We start from the raw sequence: 20797 nt of genomic DNA on the forward strand, positions 1-20797 counted from the left end.
GCCACGCTGCTGTTGCTGTGAATCAGACACCCAGATGATCTATCGAGAACAACAGAGTAAGGAGAGCGGTACTCTATGCGGCCAGAAACAGGAAGACGGCACAACTGTTGCGTGCTGACTGGCTGCAGTACTAGAAGTGAACAGATGCTGGATTAACCCTGGAGAGAGAGGTGACAAAAGATGCTGCTGTTCTGTGAGAGCAGGACAGATGGAGCCTGCGTGGTTACAGCAGAGGGTTCACAGGGAGACCGTATGAAACAACGTCGGCTGCTGCTGAGAGCTAAGGAGCTGCGCCGGGAGGTCTGAAACTCTCGCCTGCTTGACAATATTCATTAAGGTGTGAAATTGAGCTGCAGGAATGGGGTGTAATCACAGTGTGGCTACTTCCTGCCCCCTCATCCGCCCACCGCTTTCTTTCTATTTCCACCCATTATCCCCAGGAGTCGCAGCAGGTCTTTCCCAGTCGATGGAGGCGCACGGCCAAACCCATCAGAGAAAACGTCCCTGCATTAGCATGCCTCTGGGCTTTACCTCATAGTTTTATTTATTGGCCCGGCAGAGTTGAGCGATAAATCAAGTGTGGAGGAAAATAAAAGAATTCGCTGGAAGATCAAAACCCAGGACCGTCTTTCGAGGATGCGTCAGGATTTCTTTGCGATGCATCTCCTCCGTCTCGCTGAGTATCCTGGATTGATAATGCGGTGAGATATTCAAATCCATCATGTAGAGGAAAATAAACATGGCTCAAAAACAGCTACCTTGGAAAGGAATCTTAATCTGTTCATTAACTGGTTGCTCCTAGGGAATACCGCCTAACAAACCCAGCGGATCGCTGTAAAAACTGGCAGCTACCATTGATATTCTGATGAAGGTCTTTAGAGGAAGCTAGAGGAAATCTAAATTTTGTGAATCAAAAATATCAACTTTTCTCTGTTGTGCACGTCGTATCTGGTGATACTCACGGCGACAGTGTGTGTGGTTGGCCTGGTAGGAGCCGGGAGGGCAGGACGCCAGACACTGGCTGCCGTCAGGGCCCAGCAGGGGCTGATGGGAGCCACAGGACTGGCAGTCCAATCTGCTAGAACAGGTGGCACAGGATGACTGGCAGGCTGCAGGATGAGCAAGAGAAGGGAGGGAGAGATGCTGACAGTCAGTCGTTTGAAATATTAATTTCCGTCCCCGTATCTCGGCTTTTTTTATGGTTACACGACAGCTTGTCATAACTTCACTGGTTCGTTGCAGGAGCACATTCGTATTCACACTGGGTTTTTTTCAACCTCCAGTTGTGCTGACTGGGATGTTTTTCTCGACTGCAGAGGAAGTATCACAGGCTGCAACTACCTCCCATAAACTTCCTGAGGCTGGAATCAAGCACACGTTAATTTAGTTCTAACATTCCCTGGAGACAACCATATGATTGGGATTAACATGTTTGAAGAACATCCAGCAATCACACATCTTTTACTTAATGCTGCTCCTTATACAAGGAAAGAGTTTGTGAGGACGAGCCGTGTTTTCTGCTGATCAAACACCATCTCAGGCTTGCGAGGTAGCAGCTGTAAATAAAATTAAAGAATGGCATCGCTTTTAATCTTTATCGCCACCATCAATTCAGAGCTGTGCATTTTAGGGCTGGTTCAGCCTATTCAAATTGGGATTTTAGCTAGTATGTCAGCAGAGCTGCTATTAGTGACAAAACACACATCAGGCTGTGCAGAATCACCTTTAGCAGCAAAGGAAGCAACCTTTTCTTTTATTTAAAAAAAGAAGTTCAGGTTTGCAAAATTCAGCACGCAAGCTAAAACACTGAGGTAATCCATGATGTTAACTCTATGCTTACAACCTACAAACAAACATTGATCATCACACATAACGCTGCAAGGGTGGAGGGCACTGATTGATGCTGGTTCTTCGATGTGAATGACAATGCAAATTGAAATAGCCACATTAACACCTACAGAGGGCACCTACAGGGTATAAACAACCTGATTCAGATTAAGATTCAGATTACCCCATCCCGGAAATGCCAGCCACTGATGTTAGCATCTGGGCTTCAAAGCTGAGGCTTTTACCGGTGCCTGACAACACGGCAACGTGGTGAGGTTTGGGGTTTGGAGCTGCGTGTACAGTTGTGGGAAGGAAATATGGCCGACATCGTTTAGGTCCGTTTGATTGTGGAATTTCAAGCAATAAAAGCGGGAAGATTAAAGCTGTGAGAGGTCAACACTGAAGGATGAGTCGGATACAAAAAGACCTTCAGACACCTACAAGCACTCCCTCATTTTAAAGCACCCTCCTACCTGCACAGACTTGGCCGTCGGCGAAGTACCCAGCTGGACAGACAGACAGACAGCGGCCAAAATGAAGAAAGGCTTTTTGGTCCCTGCAGCGCTCGCAGCGATCCGGACTCCCCAGACAGGACAGGCAGTCCTCATGGCACCGGACTGGAAACACACATTTTCATTCAGTTGTTGTAAAGTAAATAAGAGAAATCCATCTATTTAGACAGTAAATTCAGGCGGGCCGGAGGAACTAAACCCAGAATCTTTCCTCTGTCCACTGTGTTTAACACAAAATGTGATATGACAGAACCTGACAGGATAGTTGAATAAGAAAACACGTGCGCTGAAGCAGAATATTACAATGTTTGGGACTCCAATGCACTAAAGTGCTGCTCGTAAAGACTTATGGATCCGATTATTGACCGTGAAAAAATGCAGTTAACAGTGTTGAAGAAAAGGCTAAAGCCTTTAAAATGAGAGACTTCAAATGGGTAGAAGGAAGATTGGATTGAGAGAAAATAGAGGCGAGCCTTCATCCTTATTGGCAAATAAACAAGACAGTGTTCCAAATAGCTCAATCGCTCTTTCTGCCTCTGGAGGTTCTCTTTATCTGCCTTCATGTCTGTTTCCTTCCTTCATCCATATTCCGTCCACCTCTGCTTCTTAAACTTTCACTCACAATCTCTCCGTTTCTCCCCTGACATGAGAAAGAACGAAGATTCGGCTTCTGATCGGCTAATGAGCTGATGGAACGTCGGAACATCAGTCGAGTCTTTATCTCCAGGTCCCGCTGAAGAATCTCACTCTTGCTAGGCGTCTATCCTCTCATCTCAGACAGAGGAAATAAATGAGAAGCTTTCATTTCAAAGCTCCCACCTGAGACCGCAGTGGTGACGCCAAGCTGCCACACGGGCTCAGCCAACAGGCGCTCCTGTAGGAGCTGTTGTTTACACTCTCTTTGCACTCGCCGCACTTTACTGTTTTCATGAGAACAGCGAGTCCCTGAAGCACAAAATTAAAAGCTGCTGTTGTGATTAAGAGCCAAAATAAAACAGATTAACTGCACAGTTCACCAAGTCGGTGAGAAACTTAGCAAACTTCATAACAGGCGGTTTTTAAAGCTGTGTATATATATTCGGCCTCTGCTAATTTGGGTATTAGCTTGACCTCCAAACGACACTGGCTCTGCGCCACAGTCGCCTGAAGATGCACCAGTTCACCGTTTGCCACAAACATTTACCAGCAGCTGACAGTTGACTTATGCTAATTTCCAGCTCTGACTCCAGCTGTGACAGCAGAGCGCCATCTGGGAAATTTACCAAAAAAGTCCGCGGCCAACTCTCCGACCACGCAGCTTTTTGTTTGTGAAAATCCTCAAAAAGGACGGAAACGTTAGAAATGATCTACTCGTTGAAGATGTTAAAGACTCGCAGCATTTGTATAATTAAAGCCGGGCGTAAAACATGTGTAGAAGATTCAGAATCAATTTGGATCCAGTTAGCAAACTGGAGCCATGGTAGGGTGAAGAGTGGGCGGGGCTAAACCAGGCCTTTAAAAAAACTATAGGTAAAAGCAAAGCTGCTTTATGCTAGTTCTTATTTCTCCACTCCCACGGTGTGTTTTATGCCTCTATAAACAGTATGATGTGTGGTATGAGAAAAGGAGGGAGGCTGGTAAATATAGAACAAAGTAGATGGAATAATGGCCAGAAAGAAAGGTGAAAGAGGCGAGCACGTCTGCAGAATCTGGACCATTTCTCAGCTCTCAGGTAAAATATTTCAGGCAGTATTGACCGAAGCTTCTCAGTCAGGACGGTTTTACTTGGTATTCTTCATCGGGAAGATGTGAAAACAAACACAAGTGCTTCTTTTTATACTACACTTGGAAAAATCAGGAGCTTTCATCAGAACCATCAGAGGCTTTTGTCTGTGTTGCAACCATTAAAATGTACTTTTCTGCTCGGTTTGGGACACAAAAAAACCCAACAACCCACAGGTAAAAATAAATCTTTTCTATTTCATAAAATTGAAAACTCAAACTGTCAGTCAGGAAAATGTAATTGACTGATTTCATATGGGCAAAATGAATCAAAGCTCTTCATAAATCTCAATAACGCTGTCCTCCTTTATTGCTCACAGCATAAGAAAAAAACAGTAGAGTAATAATAACTCTGACTAATTGCTGACAGCCTGCATTGGGGGGTTCACTTGCTGAGACAGATGGTTAGACTTTATTTAAAGAAGGAGGTGAGAGCTGTTAACAGGAGATGGATGATGAGTTAATGCCTCGGCCATCGTTTCCGTGTCTTCATCTGCAGTGATTCTTGTTGAGGGAGGCTGAAAACATCCCTGTCTGAACGTTTTTTTGGCCCCAACTGGGACAGAGGTCTCTGTGACAGCTACCAGGGCTCAATAAAAGCCACTTTTCCACTCTGCATTCATTAATTGTTAAATATTCTGCAAGAAAACTTTAAAAAATGTCCGACAGAGCGGAAGTCATTTGTCATTTCATGTATGGTCACGGCCCCAGGGGGTTGCAGAGCTACTTAACTCAAAAAGTTGGGAAAATTCAGATCTGTTTTAAAACGGGAGACATTTCTGCTTCCAATGACCCCCCCCACCCCACCCCACCACCACCACCACCAAATCGAGAAAAAATTCAAAGCCTGAGAAGAGGAAGGAGGGAGGACCTGGAGATGGATGAGACTGGGGAAATTGTCCTCCAAGCACCAGAAAGTCAGTTTTATGCTCTCTATTTGAGCTTTTGGCCCTCTTATTTCTTCACTGATTCAACTACTAGACCAGCTTTTTAGAGCATTTTTGAAAGCTGCCTTGGTGGGCTTAAAATTAAACCTGTCAACAGGCTGTAAACAGCACTATTTTTCACTCTTACGAGCCTCTCAGCGCTCTACGTACACTACAGATGCATTCATTCACTGGCAGAAACGCACCCGGCGCCAGCTACACCTCCACATCTTCCCTTTTCTTTTTACGAGAGGCAAAAACACATCAAGGTTCCCACCACCAGTGGAGATTATTTACTTTAGATGTGTGTTTTTTTGATCCACACACCCACTGATCAAGCGCAGCCTCTCACCTTGTTGACACTGAGGGCAGCATCCTCCCTCCTGCATGAGGGCCAGGGTACCCGGAGGGCATGTGGGGCAGGAACGTGCGTAGCAAGTCACCTGGGTATGGCGACATTCACACTGCCGGCAACCGCCGTCGGTCCACTGAGCTAAATCCTAAAAAGGAAATGAAAATATATTATGTATGTTAAAGTCAGAGAGGTGTTTACATTTATGAGGCAGCTGGTGGCGCTTGTTATTCTAAAGAAAAAGGGGGGAGGTGACACGTCAGAGCTTCATCTTAGCACTTGGCAGCTTAGCTTTCAGCTAAAGCCTTTCAGACGAGCTGTGAAAACTCAGAAACAGATGTATCGACATGTGTAGGTGTGATAAGTATGCCGTATCTGTCTGTCGGCGAGATTAATTCCCCGGGGAGATGCAGAAAAATCTATTCAGAGAAGAATAACAGTGTTCTCTTGCTCCGAGCGCCAGCCTGGGCTGACCGTTCTGCTGCTTCTCAAGAGTATTCCCCCCTGACTGAGAATATGAAAACTTAAAGCCTCTGCTTTCTGGGTTTCCAGGCCTAGCCTATGAATAATGAAATCGAAGCCAGAATAATGAGAAAGAGATGGCATGTGGACTGAAGGCTCCGTCCAGAAACACATTTACACCGCCTCACTGCAAATCTACCTCTCCGCACCGAGACGTTGCATTTAACTGTTTGTATCCATCTCAATTTTGATGATCTTTCCCGGCTGTTTGCGCGGCTGTTTTTGTCTGTAATGAGCCCTGGCGCTGCTGTTCTCCACTTCTGAGAGTAGAGGAGACTCTTATGCGCATGGATGGGCTGATAAGCACCTCGTGAGCTTTTCCTTCGAAGACGCATGAAGATTTGGGGCTGGAACACTGCGGGCAGCACCTCCCCGCGATGTAAACCAGCTCAGATCCCTGAAAGACAGAAGAATTGCGATTTAAATCCTATTCTCTGAGTCACCGGTGGAGTTTTAGAAGAAAAAAAACTTTGTTTTTCTGTTTCTTCTTAGAGGAGTGACCTTCCTCCAGTCCAGACCTGGATGAATGACAATTATCCTACTCACACTTAATGGTCCTCTAACCGCTGTAATTACCATTACATGTGCGTGATTAACGAGGGCTCCTTTGGTCAGGGATATTAAAATGATATCAGCTCTGATTGATGTGGGGAAATATTAGAGGAGTGGAAGCCCAAAGCAGTTAATGATACAGAGCAGCGGTTTTAGGTAACCTGTGTCCATTCCGGGCTACCGTAGAAGCACGGATTAGGTCTTAATCTACTAGAGGGGGTCAGCATCCTTATTTATGTAACTTAATTATTAAAAATTATATCTTATTGCCTGGGTGAAAACACACAATATAAGATGCTTAGGTTAATAAATACAATGAAAAGAATGTCAATACATACAGAATATGCTATTTCTGACACTAGAATTTATCTCTCAAGAAAAACAACACAGACGCAGCAAAATAAAGAGAGTTCTGCCCGTCCAGTTCCCATGGAGATCATTAAGAATTCCTCTCGTCTTCCCATCAAATTGGGCTGTAGTGACAGCTTTATCTGTGATGGGCGCAGCCCAGCTGGTAAACTCAAATTATCACCTGTCCCACACGAGCTGAATTCACAGGAAGCAGGAAAAGCTGAAGGAATCTGAATCTGACTGCTGGATATCGCAAACAAACTGAGTCTGACAACTCCCATTAACATCCGGTGGTCCAGAAATTGGAATTCTGGATCTCGAAATCTGGCAGAGAGCTGGTGCAGGAGACAGATTCAGCAGGATACGGGTTGTAACGATGGCCTGCTAGTTCTTTTTTACTTAATGGGTCCTCTGAGGAGCAGATGATTGAAAATTCCTATTTCTGACTCATAATAATTTCATTCTGATGAAAGCTCACCTGCGGACAGTCAAGGCGAGCGCACTCTGCCCTCTGGCAGAGGACCTGACCCCGGCTACAGGCACAGAATTCACAGCCTGTGTTGTTCCATATGTCACCATGGTAACGCACCGTACCCTCGTACAGGCAGCTCCCCTTAGCAGCCACACACTCCTCGCAGCACTGACCGGCACGCTTGACTTTAGTCTGACCCTGCAAGGAAACACACGCTCAAGGTTAAACTGAGGTCCGCTTTGTTTGTGTTTACAAATCTGAATTTTAATTTCTGTTTTTAATCGCAGCACAGTCGTTAGCTGGATTTTAATAAAAACGCTACGGTTAGAGCTCAATATATTTGTAGATGAGGTGTGGAGAGAAGAAATGAAGGAAGGTTGAGTGACAGGGCTTCAAAAATGCTTTTGCTGCCTTTACAGTGACGGCAGGAAGTCCGATAAGCTGGTCCCACCAGCAGCCGTCTCCTCCTGTGTTCTGGTTTAAAAAGGCCACACATGGTCTGAGTGTGTGTGTGTGTGTGTGTGTCTGCTTTCTGGGTTGTGTGAGAGAGAGGGAGAGAGAGAGAGAGACGCTACCCACCTTGTCACAGGTGATTGGCTGACAGGTCTGTGTGTGACACTTTGACTGACCACGGTCACACACACACGTGGTACAAGCGTTCTTCCGCCACTGCTCACCGTCCTGCCAGGATAAACACATGCACACTTCAGGTTGGACTAAATGGACTGGTTATGCTGGGACAAACTCATGAATGGAGCAGTTATAGTGGGACAGAGGAAATAAAGGACTGGGTATTATCGACCATATGGACTGGTTATGATAGTAAAGAGAGCATTCTGTATATAAATGTAGAGTGGGCCAGAGAGGGTAAATACACTGGTTATAGTGGGACACAGAAGTACATGTGTGGTCACGTGTGGTCAGGATTCTAACGTTCACTGAACTGGAATGATAAATGAATATAAATTAACAAAACTAGCTGTAGTTGTTGAATTGTAAATCATATCAATTATTTGGAGACTAAATTACCCAACATATCACATTTTGCAGTCGACAAAATGACTTAAAACAGTTAAAAAGGCCTCATATTTGTTCCTTCTTCCCTAGAAATGAACTAGCTGGCTCACAAAAACGCCTTTGTGCAGCTTTGCAACAGCAAAACAAGAACAAGTCCAACTTTAGGAGAACCAGTGACTTCAGTTTCTGTACTCAAATCTAGACGAGGATCTCCAGGCGGCTCTCACAGACGTGCACTTTCGTCTTAGCTCTGATGAAGCGGGGCAACATCATCCATTCTCTCACTAAATAACAAAGTCAGACATCTCTGACACACGGTGACACCCTGAAGACAATAAAACAAGCGTGTGAAGTCATGAGATGCAGACATGAATAAGTCTGACTCTTCTGGAGCTGATTCACTCTCTTAGAAGTAAACACATTACAGATGACGGGACACTGTGATCAAAGAGGAAGCCTGCCTCTGACTGAGAGCGTGTGTGTGGGTGTGTGTGTGTGTGTGTTTGTGTGCTGGGTGGGGAGAAAACAAAAGGGTTTTCCTAATACACATGCACATACTAACCAAAAACCACATTTAGAAGGAGTCACAGAGTTCTTGAAAGGGACGTGCATTAGCATCATGATGGGGACTTGTGGGTCAGTTACCTGGTGCTCCGTCCCAGCAGACAAGCAGGGGTTGGACGTGCAGCGAGGACAGCACTGTCCCGGCTGGATCACCAGGTTCTCGTGCTGTAAGGACAAAAACAAACAACCATGCCTGTGTGAGATCAAGACCAGTTTCGTCGTTGTGCGTCCAGCACTGATACGTGTTTGACCTCGCTAAAGCAGGAAGTCTGTAGAAATGCCAACAACTACGCCCTTCGGCTGGTCTGAAGCTGCCCGGGGCTCTGAATATTGAATATTCTTTATTTGGGAGGAGTGTGGTCGGTCTCCAGAGTGTGCTGCCTCTGCGGTGGCAAGTGTTTGTCAATCCAGAATCAATACAGAAGGAATCCGGAGGAATTCGTGAAATATTACCAAACTTGGAAGCTACAAACTGGAGGTTTATGAACATGGATTATACAACTGCTGACATATTAATGTCTGCTGAACATGTTTCCCAGCAACCAGGCTGAGATTGAACCCAGAACCTTCTGGTCGTGAGGAAACTGCCTAGGTGGATGTGATTAACGGCGTGTGTTGCTTGCAGGACTTACAGGTTCACAGACCACTGGCTGACAGGCTGCCACCGAACACTGGACCTCCCCGTCAGAACACACGCATCTGGAGCAGTGACCGGGCCTCCATTCCTCACCGTCACGGTACACGCCGCCTTGCCACGCGCACGATTCTGAAACACAGGCAGAATTAACAAACAGGGAAAACATGATTCCACTGACAGATCGGGCAGCTTGGCACTCTCTGATTTCCAGGGAGGTGGGGGAAAAAAATAGTTGCTAATTAGCATCTAACTGTGGGGACGTGCATTAGCTGCTGGAAGACATCATTAGAGTGGAGATTAACCATTGTGCACGGCTCCCTGCACCCAGATCAGTGACAACATCCCGGCTGATAGACGAGGAGGCGCTACAAATGCAGATCTGAGTCAGATCTCAGCACCTGAGCGACCCCAAACTCAGCAAATATTGATGAAAGCTAAACCGGCGATATTGCTCCAGAGGTTCGGGGAAGCAAATTACATTTCTCCCATGGAGGAACAGGCATCGCGGCGTTTGTCAGGAGAAACTGAATTCATTTGTCTTGCGAGTGAGGCTGCTTTATGGAGGATGGGGTATGATATTTTACTGTGGAAAACATGTCAGCAGAAGCGCAAATGAAAAACCTCCCCTCACCTCCACCGCGGCCACACTTGGGGCAACACTCTCCAGCCGGGGCAAACAGGCTCTGTCCCGCAGGGCAGCTGAGAGGGGGGCAGGGCCGGGGGCCACAGGCCACGCTGCCTCTGGAGCAGATGCACAGCGTGCAGGGCGAGGGGCTCCACTGGCTGTCGTGCTGCAGGGACGGGGAGATGAAGAAAGGATGAGGAAGAGGAGGAGAAATTTGCTAAGCCTCAATGACAAAAGAGCAATTCAGAGATTTATAAAAGCAGGAAAAGAAAAAAAAGCCTCTTTTTGTCCTTCTGTTATGAAATGCTTCACGTCAAGAGTGCAGGTGAACACAAACAAGAAGTCTCCACTGTGGCGGCTTAATTGGACAGATGGTGTCCATACGTCCACCAGTTTCTGTACACATGAGTTCACTTTCTGAGTATGGATGAGACATCAGCGTCACCCGCGGCGACGGTGATGGAGGTGTGCAGCTGGTTCACTCACTGAGGCATCGAGCTGTAGACCTAAACCAATGCCGCCGTACGCCTACATGAAATGCCCCTTCAGTCAGAGGTTTCATGGTAAATTATCATATACTGTATATAAATACATATGGATGTTTTTTGAGTTTTTTCAGCCTGCAGGGAAATCTTTTCAAGAAAAAAAAGGTTTTTGTCTCATTACTATCATAAAACTCAGTTTGTAGGATGTCTGACATCTTTGTCGTCTGTAATTGTTGCCTTTGTGGACAGTGATGTCTGGAATGTCCGTAACGAGGCATCAGGCAGGAACCTTCAGGATAAACCATTTAAATCAAGGCACATTTTTGCTGAAATGTTAATTTTGGGCATTTTAGTTAAAGAGCAAAAAGCACCCCTGATGTTTTCACTTACTCCAAAAATGGCTCCATCATACCGGCAGGAGTCCTGAGACACGGAAATGCACTCTGGACAGCATTCGTTAGGAGGAATCCTCAAACGCTCGCCCTTCAGACAGAACACACGGGTCAATATACGCACGCAAGCACGCACGCACGCACGGACGCACGCAGCGCATCGCGGGGGGAGACGATTCAAGCATAAAAACATGTCGATTAAGATCATTTCACAGAAAGCAAAGTGACAGGGGAGGCAAATAAGAAGAACGATGAAACACAAGGTGTCAATTAGTCAAAGAACATTAGCAGGAGAACCGAATCTGTAACAGACAGGAAAGAATCTGAGGAGTCATTAAAATGCACATTACAGCGCAGATGTGGAGCCGTCAGAACTGGAGCCGCCGTGGTGAAAATGTGTTCCTGAATACATAAACTACACAGGAAGCAAGTGGTGAGAAGAGGAAAATGTCCTGCGTCATTCAAGAAAGACTAACTGGAGGACAGATGTGAATGAGTGGTTTCCATGGCGATCCCAACTTATTATTACCATTACCGGCGCGTTTTTCTGAAAATAAACGTGTCTTTGTGTGTAGAATCCATTTTTCTTGGTTCCGTTCTTTCTTTATTCTCAGGCCCTTTGTTGTCGCTTGCTGTTGGTGGTTATTGTAGCACCAAACGAGACGAAGGGGCTTCATTAATCACGGGAGTACTTAAGATTTTACGCTCTTACAGGTGAGGAAAAGGACAAAATGTCTGTGGAAAAGGGACGAAGGCGGTCGCTTTATATCCAGATCTTTGTGTTCAGATTCAAGCCAAATAATAAAATCAGAGTCTGCGAATAAAACCGTAAACTAGATAAACAAAGATAATAAGATAAGTAGACAACTGATTATGTAAATAAATGAATGTATGCGTGTCTTTTCACAAACATAACAAGTACCAAAGTTCATCTTCGGATCTCTTTGTACCTTCCAGGCTACCGTAGAAACAAAGCAAGATTATGTTCCGCATTAATGAGCTGCCTTATTAATATTAACATAGACATAGTTTTATTTTGTTTTTTTAAATCAATAAAAAAGACAGTGATTTGCCTGCCAGTTAGTCCATTAAGCTAATTATTCCATTATAAAAGGCATGAGCATGTTAATGATTTCTGGTATTATTCTATCAAAAACCCTTAATCCACAACACAATTTGAAGCCAATGTTGAAGCTCAACACATGAGCAATGATAAAAAAAATAATTAGAAGCTTTATAGCAGGCCTGAATTGATCCTCAGATATCTGCACCACATAAATTAGACCACAAATGCTCTTCGGCACCGATAATCATCATCATCATCATCATCATCATCATCATCATCTTTATCATCAGAAAAAAAAGATAGTAGAAGATAGAAGTTGGAAAAGCACAAAGAGAACGTCGGAGAGATTCGAAGGAAAGCTTTCCCATCGAAAGCAAAGGCACTTTTTGAACTGTAGGTGAGAGGAGGAGTAACGTTTCGGATGATGGGATGGATTGAGCACAGGGCTCGTGAGCATAATGACAAATTTTTAATTAACTCGGGATTGCGAGGCAACAGAGTGGAAATCATTCAGCATCGATTGTTGCTTTTGCTGCGAGATGAGCACTGGATTTGATTTGGATTCTCAAATCCCAATGATGGAGGAACGACCAGCGAGAGAGAGAGAGACAGAGAGACATGGAGAGAGAGGGGAGACAGACGGACAGACAGACAGAGAGCTTTCGAAATGTGTCCCTGTGAATTTAAATGAGGCAAAACAGGTAAGCTGGAACTAAGAACCTCTGAGCACTTGTCACAGCAGCAAATTAAAGTGATTTCTTCACAAAAAGGCTGCCTGTCAATTCACTGACACTTTTTTAAAAGCGTCACACAAAGAGAGGAGATGAAACGGGGACACGACAGACAAGCTACACTTCAGTGTGAAAGAAGTGAGAATAAAATATCAAAAATATCATTCACCATCTGTTGGGAGATACTTCAGTTTGGGCATTTGAAAAAGCACCTTTAAGCTCTAAAAGGTGGAATGAACTGTAAGTCTTTTTCTTTATTTCCTACATCGAACACAAGAGTTGTGGGTTTGGGATTTGACGTGTGTGGAAAATGTCCACTGATATCGCGTCGGTAGATTTACTGCTATTGATTCAGCTTTCTCGGCTATGAATTCAGAGAGGGCGCATTTGTAACTAAAGGCTGGATTTATGCTCTTAATTCTTGTCTAATTACATCTTTACACAGACTAGTTCTGAAAAAAACATGGAGAATAGAGCTTCAATTGCACAAGACTTGAAGAAAATATGTGCACTAATGCCATGGGTTAGTAATAGGCTAAAATTGTCTGCTAGCTAAAGAACCTAGCGTTAACCATACCAATAAATATAATGCTATCACAATCGCGAACTAATGTACATTATGATGTTTGGTTAATGTCAAAGAGGGAAACAATCGTGTAACAACACAAAATACATCACAAAACACGTATTTGGGGTCTAAAACACTGTTCCTTATATATATATATTATAATTAATACAATTAATATCATAATTAATATTGTTTTACCTTCTGTAAGTCACAGTTTGGGTTTGGGCAGCGGGTAGGTTTGCAGATGGCAATGCCGTCATAGCAGCTACACTCCTGACACAATTGCGGTCTCCATGTCGTGTTGCTCTGAAAAAAAAGGTTAGGAAACATTACTCTTTAAATCCTTACATTCAAAATGCAAACATTTTTGCTAAAAGCCAGAGGAAATTATTGTAATGTAAACACATTTGACTCTGCACTTATCATCTGTGATGAAAGGCTGTAAAAGGCAGAAGGAAAGCCTTGAAGCTTGTTGTTCCTCAACATTTTGACTTATAAAACCTCTCCTTCTACTTTAAACCACTTTGCAGGCAGGACAACAGGCAGACAGCAACTTGGGTTGGATGTTGAACTTTTCCTGCATATGCAAAACATTTTAAGTAGGAAATTAAGTTTTTATTGAACTCCCATCTTCCATACTGGAGCTGTGAAAGACAGCTGAGGAAGACCTCCTCAGGTCATTCCCACCACAAAAACACAAGCTCCAATCAGCTGCTCAGCTGCACCCTTTAGCATGCCCTACCAGCGGTAACTCATAACAGCCGACCATTTCTTATGTCTGGCTTACAGCAGGAATGGAATCAATATCCCAGGGACTGCATATGTTCAGCTATATCACCACACAGACAATAAATCTAATTTAGCTGGGAGATTAATAACCTCCCGGTGACACGAGCATTGGCGGTTGCCACGGAGCGACTAGCTAACGCAGACTTTGAGGCGTTTAGGGGGGCATGGATGCATTTGGAGAAAACTTATCCGCAGGGTGATAAACTGTATACATTGACACAAAAGGAGGCCTCTTGGGCAAGTGGAGGGATGGAAATCAAATATAAGTACTGCTGAAAACTGGTGACAGCTAGTTCTGTAATGTAAAATACTAGAACTCTTTAACTGTCTTCCTCCTGGATGGAGGGTTAGAGGGCATCATGAAAAATGGACAGGCAAGGAGGCAGGCAGGCAGGCAGGCAGGCAGGCAAGCAGGCAGGCAGGCAGGCAGGCAGACAGACAGACAGACAGACAGACAGACAGACAGACAGACAGAAAATGTATTTAGGAAAAGAAGGCAACTGAGGAAACAGTGCTTGATATGTTCCCTCTAATGTGACTTGAGTCATGGGTTTTGGATCCCTGCACAGCTGCCGCCAGCTGTGTTATGGGATGTACACGAGGGCCTGTGTGTCACCTTGGCGCACGACATTTGTGTTCCACATCAGGGAGGAGGGCGAGAGAGAAGCACCTTCACTGCCTTCTGAGTTATTAAATGTACTTGTTCATACTTAAACAAGTACTGTTCCAACTCCAAGTACACTCCCTATGCTCCGTGTATGCATCTGATGCAACTTGACAAGGCATCCCATAATGTATTTTACCTTGGCCAGAATCAGCAACACAAGTCCGTACTTGCATACTTGGGAAAGGGAAACATCTCTAATTACGAATTTGTGACAGTAAAAGTATAATTATCTAAAAATACACATGAAGTAAAAAATAAAAAGACACCCAAGTGGAGATCAAATACTGTTTTACTCTAATGAAACAGGAGCCCACTGAGAGTTCCAGGACTTGAGCAGGAGACGACGGCAGCAGCTGTTTCACGCTGATTCAGATACTGTACTATGTTTAAACTCAACGCATCCAACCATTGACTGTAGCTAATTAAACCGACAGCAGCAAGAAATGGGTCCATTTATAGAGTATTCAGCAAAGCTTCTGCCATCCTATGTAGGTCCTGCAGAAACCCAACATACGTCCACCATGACCAGAACTTGCCACCTCACTCTGCATTCAACCTATAGCAGGAAAGAGCCGGCGCGTCTATATATAAACGATCCGGCTCGTTCCAAAGAGCAATTCACAGGGCAGCATGAGATAAGCTTCCATCAGGCTGATCTTCATATGATACCTTCCTCTGGACTCCTCTGAACTCAGACGAACAGAACATCTGTGTGTGTTTCTGTGAAAATCGACACACTGACCATTATCATCCAAGTCCAGATCCAATTCCAATAGCAGTCGGCAACATTCCCCACTGTGGCCACAATCTCTACTTCATCAGATAACTTTCTCTCAGGGGGAGAAAGCTCTTCAAAGCAAAGCTAGATTGGAAATCATTCAGTGGAACTCCGGGGTACTCATTATTTGTCTTAGAAAAGAGTTTGAGTGGGGGAAAAAAAGTCACCATTCATTAGATTTTTAAAGTTGTAGGAAAGAGAAGAGAGGTGGAGACAGAAGCATTCTGTGAAAGTGCTGGTGGTAACTTAAATGAGGTGGAGTTCACAACAACCCCCCTCTGTCCCAGCCCAGCGGTTAACAGGATGAGGTTCTGACAGGACCAAGCTGGGCGGCTCATCTCTCAGGAGGATCGAAAGGCCGCACTCAATTCCAAAACCTCATCCTGTTTGCCTGCCACACCAAACCGTGAGGGGAATTGGACTGACCTTGGCCTCGCTGTAAACACAGACCTCTGAAAGTGGTCAGGGCAGGGGGGCAAAGATTCCCACTAAACCTGGGCTCCATATTCTCTGACCTGCCTCCCTCGTGCCCTGACAAATTTAAGCTTTGGGAGCTGTGCAAAGCCACAAGCCCACTGCTGAGATTGTCCCTGGCAGGTAGCCATACCCACTGTCCCCCCCAATAATCCCAGGATGTGAGAGCTTATTTCATCCTCCTGAGAGGAAAGTAGCTTTAGCGCTAAACCTTCACACCTGCACATCAAATTTCACAAAAATATAATATAATTGAAATATAATAAATCTATATTCCTTTGGAGTGCAGCTGAGTGGATGACACTCAGCGAGCAGAGTTTGTTTGGTTTCTTCGGGTGCAGTAATGCATCATGTTGACATGTAGGAATAAAACAAAGTGACTGACGTTAAAATTTCCTGGAGCCAATTCATGCTAATGTCTTTAAATTGCACCTAAAGCCCAGCTGCCTCTGCAAAGTCCCGATTGTTGTTTTCACATTATCATCTCGGAGGAGTTTGGCTGACCTAATGACCCCTGGATCCTGGTTCCCCACCCGTTGGTGTTACGATACATGGTGGTAGCGGACCCGAACGCAGGCCAGGACACAGAGGTGGAGAGGTCAAGGGCTTTATTTACAGGGAAGGGGAGCACACATCAACAGAAACAGTCCTCCTGGACCGCATGGGGATCGGGAGGCAGCGTCCGCCCGTCCCAGGTCCATCGGCGAGTTCCCAAACCAGACGCAGTCCCCCTGGACTGCCGGGAACTCGGAACACCAATGAGTCCTCAAACGGCTGCAGTCCTCCTGGACCGGCGAGGGCTCGGGAGTCCGGCACAACACGCTCGCCTCACGAACGTGCCCCGAGACACTGAGGGCAGAGGCAGTCCTCCTAGACTGCAAGGGGGGCAGGAGCGGTCCTCCAGGAGAAACGGAACAGCAACAGGAGAGGCCCTCCAGGAAAACCGGAAGCACGGGAATAGGAGTGGCCCTCCAGGGCAACAGGAACACAGGAACAGGAGCCAACACCAAGGAACCCAAACAAGCTCCCACACTAGACCAACGAACAGACTCCCAACACGAACAGGAACACTCAGGAAAGTGAACAGACACCCCAGCACTGACAGGCAGGCACAGCCTGCTTAAATAGGCAGCAAGATGTAAATTGCCTACAGGTGCGCCCACCTGCAGTGCCAGCTGCACCCAATTGTGCTCAACACCACACCCTGCAGGCCACAGACAGACACAACCCAGAAATCCCAACAGTTGGGCTACAGCAAACTGGTCCAGGGTGAAAGGTCAAATAAACCGTGGTTTAAGAGGACGGCAATAAGAAATAGAATCAGGGGTCAGTGTCTGCTGCCTAGGGCCCCACCCCAGAGCCAGGCATTGGTAAACACCTGCTGGAGTTTAAAGCAACTTTCAGCAAGCGTGAAACAACATCTAATCAACTAAGCAACAACAAGCATTTAGCTGTGATGCTAAGTGCTAAAAAAAAACATGCACTGCTGTAAATGGATAAAGTGCAGCTTTAACATCCAATACTTGGGAGCTGGGGTCACACTCGGAGACAGAGCAGGTCCTCCTGAATCAAAATGAAGCAGGCCGGTGCTGAAAAAACAAGAGAGCAGACAGGGAGCGCCAAGCTGAACCCTGTGCTGGGTTTAAGCAGCCCATTCAATTAAAGACCAACATGGACAAAAGGCTGTGTTGGACATTAGCAGGACTCAGTTTTGTGCGGCTGTCAAATATACCAGCGAGGCACTCTCCCAATCATGAACTGGTAGGGGAGAAAAAAGGCAGCAAACAGGGCTAGAAGAATCTAATTGGACTTAAATTGGCCGAGTAGCTGATAGAAACCGAAGCTATTACTGAGGCAAACTCAATCTGGGTGCGTGATGGCTCACATGGGCCAGCAGCACAGACAGAAGCAGAAACACAAGCTGCTTCTGTCGGCACGGTTTCACTGTTGCAGCCCGGCATCCGGACCAGGAGCAGGTGACATGCTGAGAGCCGTGCATGGGGGGCGCTGAATTCAATATCACCAGTAATCAGCATTAAAGATGAAGAGTGTTGAGGTTTTCTCATGGAAATGATGTGAGTTTGAACACGTAAGAAATAGTAAAACAGGTGGCTGAACATGAGGAGAGGCTTGATCAAAGGTGCAGCTGTTGGACACCAGCAGCTCAGCTCTTGTTAGCAGCATACTGAAAAGCTACTAAACAGCCTCTAAATTCAGATTTGATCAACAGTCAGCATATTTCGCTCCAAGCACGAGCACAATTGCCATTAAAATGTCAATTTTCAGAGCAAAACAACTCTTTTCTTTGTCTTCTTTGATTGCTTTAGACCAGGGGTTCGGAACCCCCGGCCTCCGGGCCGTATACGGCCTACGAGACCATTTCTACCGGCCCGCAACGCAATAAGATTTTTATAGTTTATATGTGCACTTATACAGTGGGACCGTTCGCTAAACTCCGCGAGCTGCGAGTAGCAGCGGTAGCGTATTTTTGCCTTTCGTATCCTGAAATTTCTTTCGTAACAAGAGGAAATATTTTCCCGTTTTCTGAGATAAAACAGACGGTTATGTTATGTCCGAGTCAAGTTCAGGGTCAGTGAACACAGCATGTGATGTACGTAGTGGGCTGAACTGATTGACACGGACGAAAAATGCGTTGAAAGGACAGATGCGTTTGGATGAAATTAACGCTCTTCGTCGGAGTTTGGAGGCTCAACAAGCAGCTTTCACACGACCATGTACCGACAGAGAGAATATTACGCGTGCAAGTTTTGTGGTGAGTGAATTAATAGCCACGAAGCTGAAACCTCACGCCGAAGGAGAGTTCGTGAACGTGCCTCGTAGCCGCCGCTGAGGCGCTCGCGCCGGACAAAGTAAAATTGTTTCAAAGCGTGAATTTTCTTTCGTGAATAACTACTTAACTAAGACATATATTGTTATGATTCCAGTGGCTAACGGTATGTTTTTATGGTCAAGGAATCTAAATATGTAGTCAAAGTATATGTGGGACTAATATTTATGGTGGAAATCACAATATGCCAGGAATTGTTGCGCTTGGCGGAGGTCTGCGCTCTCCGAGTGCTTTCTTGTTGTTATTATTATTGTCTTTATCGTTCTTTCTTTTCATTTATTTTCTTGATTATCTTGTTGTATTGCAGTTTTTGTGAGTAGAGGCCTCGAACAGGCCCTTACGGGTCTCTTGCCTCAACTCTGCACCTCTTTAATAGTTTTGTATGATCGTGAAAACATATTTTACTTGTTTGTCATTTTATTCTTTTTTTTTTGGTGATTTTATATGCATGTGTGCTAAATAAATAATTCAAACTCAAATGCAGCAATCATGAGACTTAGTAACACAGTGGTTATAGACTTTTTTTTGTCTTTTTTTTGCATCCCTAGGTATGTGTTCATAATAGTATGGCCCTCGGAGGACTTTATAAAAATTGAAATGGTCCTCGATATGAAAAAGGTTCCCCACCCCTGCTTTAGACCTTCCAACATAAGGACAAAGGGAGCTCGGCTACGGGGTAGGCCGACTGAAAGGGCTGATTTGCCAACAAAATGTAATCAGGAGCTTCAGAAATTATTTGAAAAGGTCAGAAAGAACAAAAGATGGCTCTGAACAGCCATCATCCATCATCCATCTGGCCACCAAGGTGAGCTAGTTAGTGGCTGAGGGACGTGAGAGTGAAGTAAGAGTGAAGTATACACACACACACACACACACACACACATATATATATATATATATCCGGAGGAAAGGCTCAGTATGAAATTGCTGACTTACATCCATTGATTCAACTTTCCTCTGGTGTGTGCGGCACAATTAGAGAAGCTGCTGGTGGGACATGACAAATGACTGGCTGATCATCAGCCTCTCATCCCCCATAAATCCAGCTGTCTGCCCCCAGTCTGCCATCGCTGCCCCCCCCGTCTCTCCCATGGCTGCACATCAGCAGTCAGCATGTAATGAGTTGTGGATCATCAAACAGATGGCCCGTTTGTGTCGCAGTCCAACACGGCGAGAGATTATCGCCCGTGCAACAACGGTGTTGATGACACAGGAAAAGGAAATGTTTTGTGAGACGGGTTGGTCCACGTCTTTCTACGTGAAGAGATTAATCGATTCAATAAAAGCACCCCACTTGCAGCCAACTGTGCCTTTATGTAATGATGCTGAAGAGCTGCAGGAAATTCTGCTTGGATTATTTCAGACATGTGGCAGGATGCTAAATATTTGCGGTGTTTTCAGCCACAATAGGAGCAGCAAATGAGCTAGAATCTGGTGTAAACCAGCTGCAGCTGGTACAAGCGTCACTATCAATCATAAACGTTTTCATTTCCTCTCCCCTTCAGTGTCGAGACCTCAAACAGAAACAGTTCAGCTCAGTGATCCTCTTGATCCTTCTGATTAGATCTAATGTTAAAATCACAAACCTGAACTCTGGTCAGGGCCCACAATTATCTCTGATTCTCTCAGAACCAATAACGAGTTGAAAAGGTCCCAAATCACATGGAGAACGTTTGTAGTCCATCAAAAACAGGGTGCATAAAATATTTCTCCTCACCCCGGTGGTGTCCTTCTCATGCTATTGATGTTCCTCTCACCCTGCCGACGTTCCCCTCACCCTGCCGACGTTCCCCTCACCCTGCCGACGTTCCCCTCACCCTGCCGACGTTCTCCTCACCCTGCCGACGTTCCACTCACCCTGCCGACGTTCCCTTCACCCTG

The 20797-nt window shown here is 45.4% G+C and overlaps 1 protein-coding gene across 1 annotated transcript in view; it reads right to left on the reverse strand.

Annotated features, from left to right (window-relative positions):
• fras1 (Fraser extracellular matrix complex subunit 1) overlaps positions 1–20797 on the reverse strand; it is a 107818-nt gene that overhangs the window by 57610 nt on the left and 29411 nt on the right. The window contains 11 exon segments of the mRNA XM_011615350.2: positions 963–1109; positions 2301–2444; positions 5379–5526; positions 6208–6297; positions 7282–7473; positions 7855–7956; positions 8938–9021; positions 9489–9622; positions 10125–10284; positions 10994–11086; positions 13559–13666. Coding sequence (XP_011613652.2) covers positions 963–1109; positions 2301–2444; positions 5379–5526; positions 6208–6297; positions 7282–7473; positions 7855–7956; positions 8938–9021; positions 9489–9622; positions 10125–10284; positions 10994–11086; positions 13559–13666 — 1402 coding nt within the window.

This window comes from Takifugu rubripes, chromosome 21 (assembly GCF_901000725.2).
Source record: "Takifugu rubripes chromosome 21, fTakRub1.2, whole genome shotgun sequence".
Lineage (NCBI taxonomy): Eukaryota > Metazoa > Chordata > Actinopteri > Tetraodontiformes > Tetraodontidae > Takifugu > Takifugu rubripes.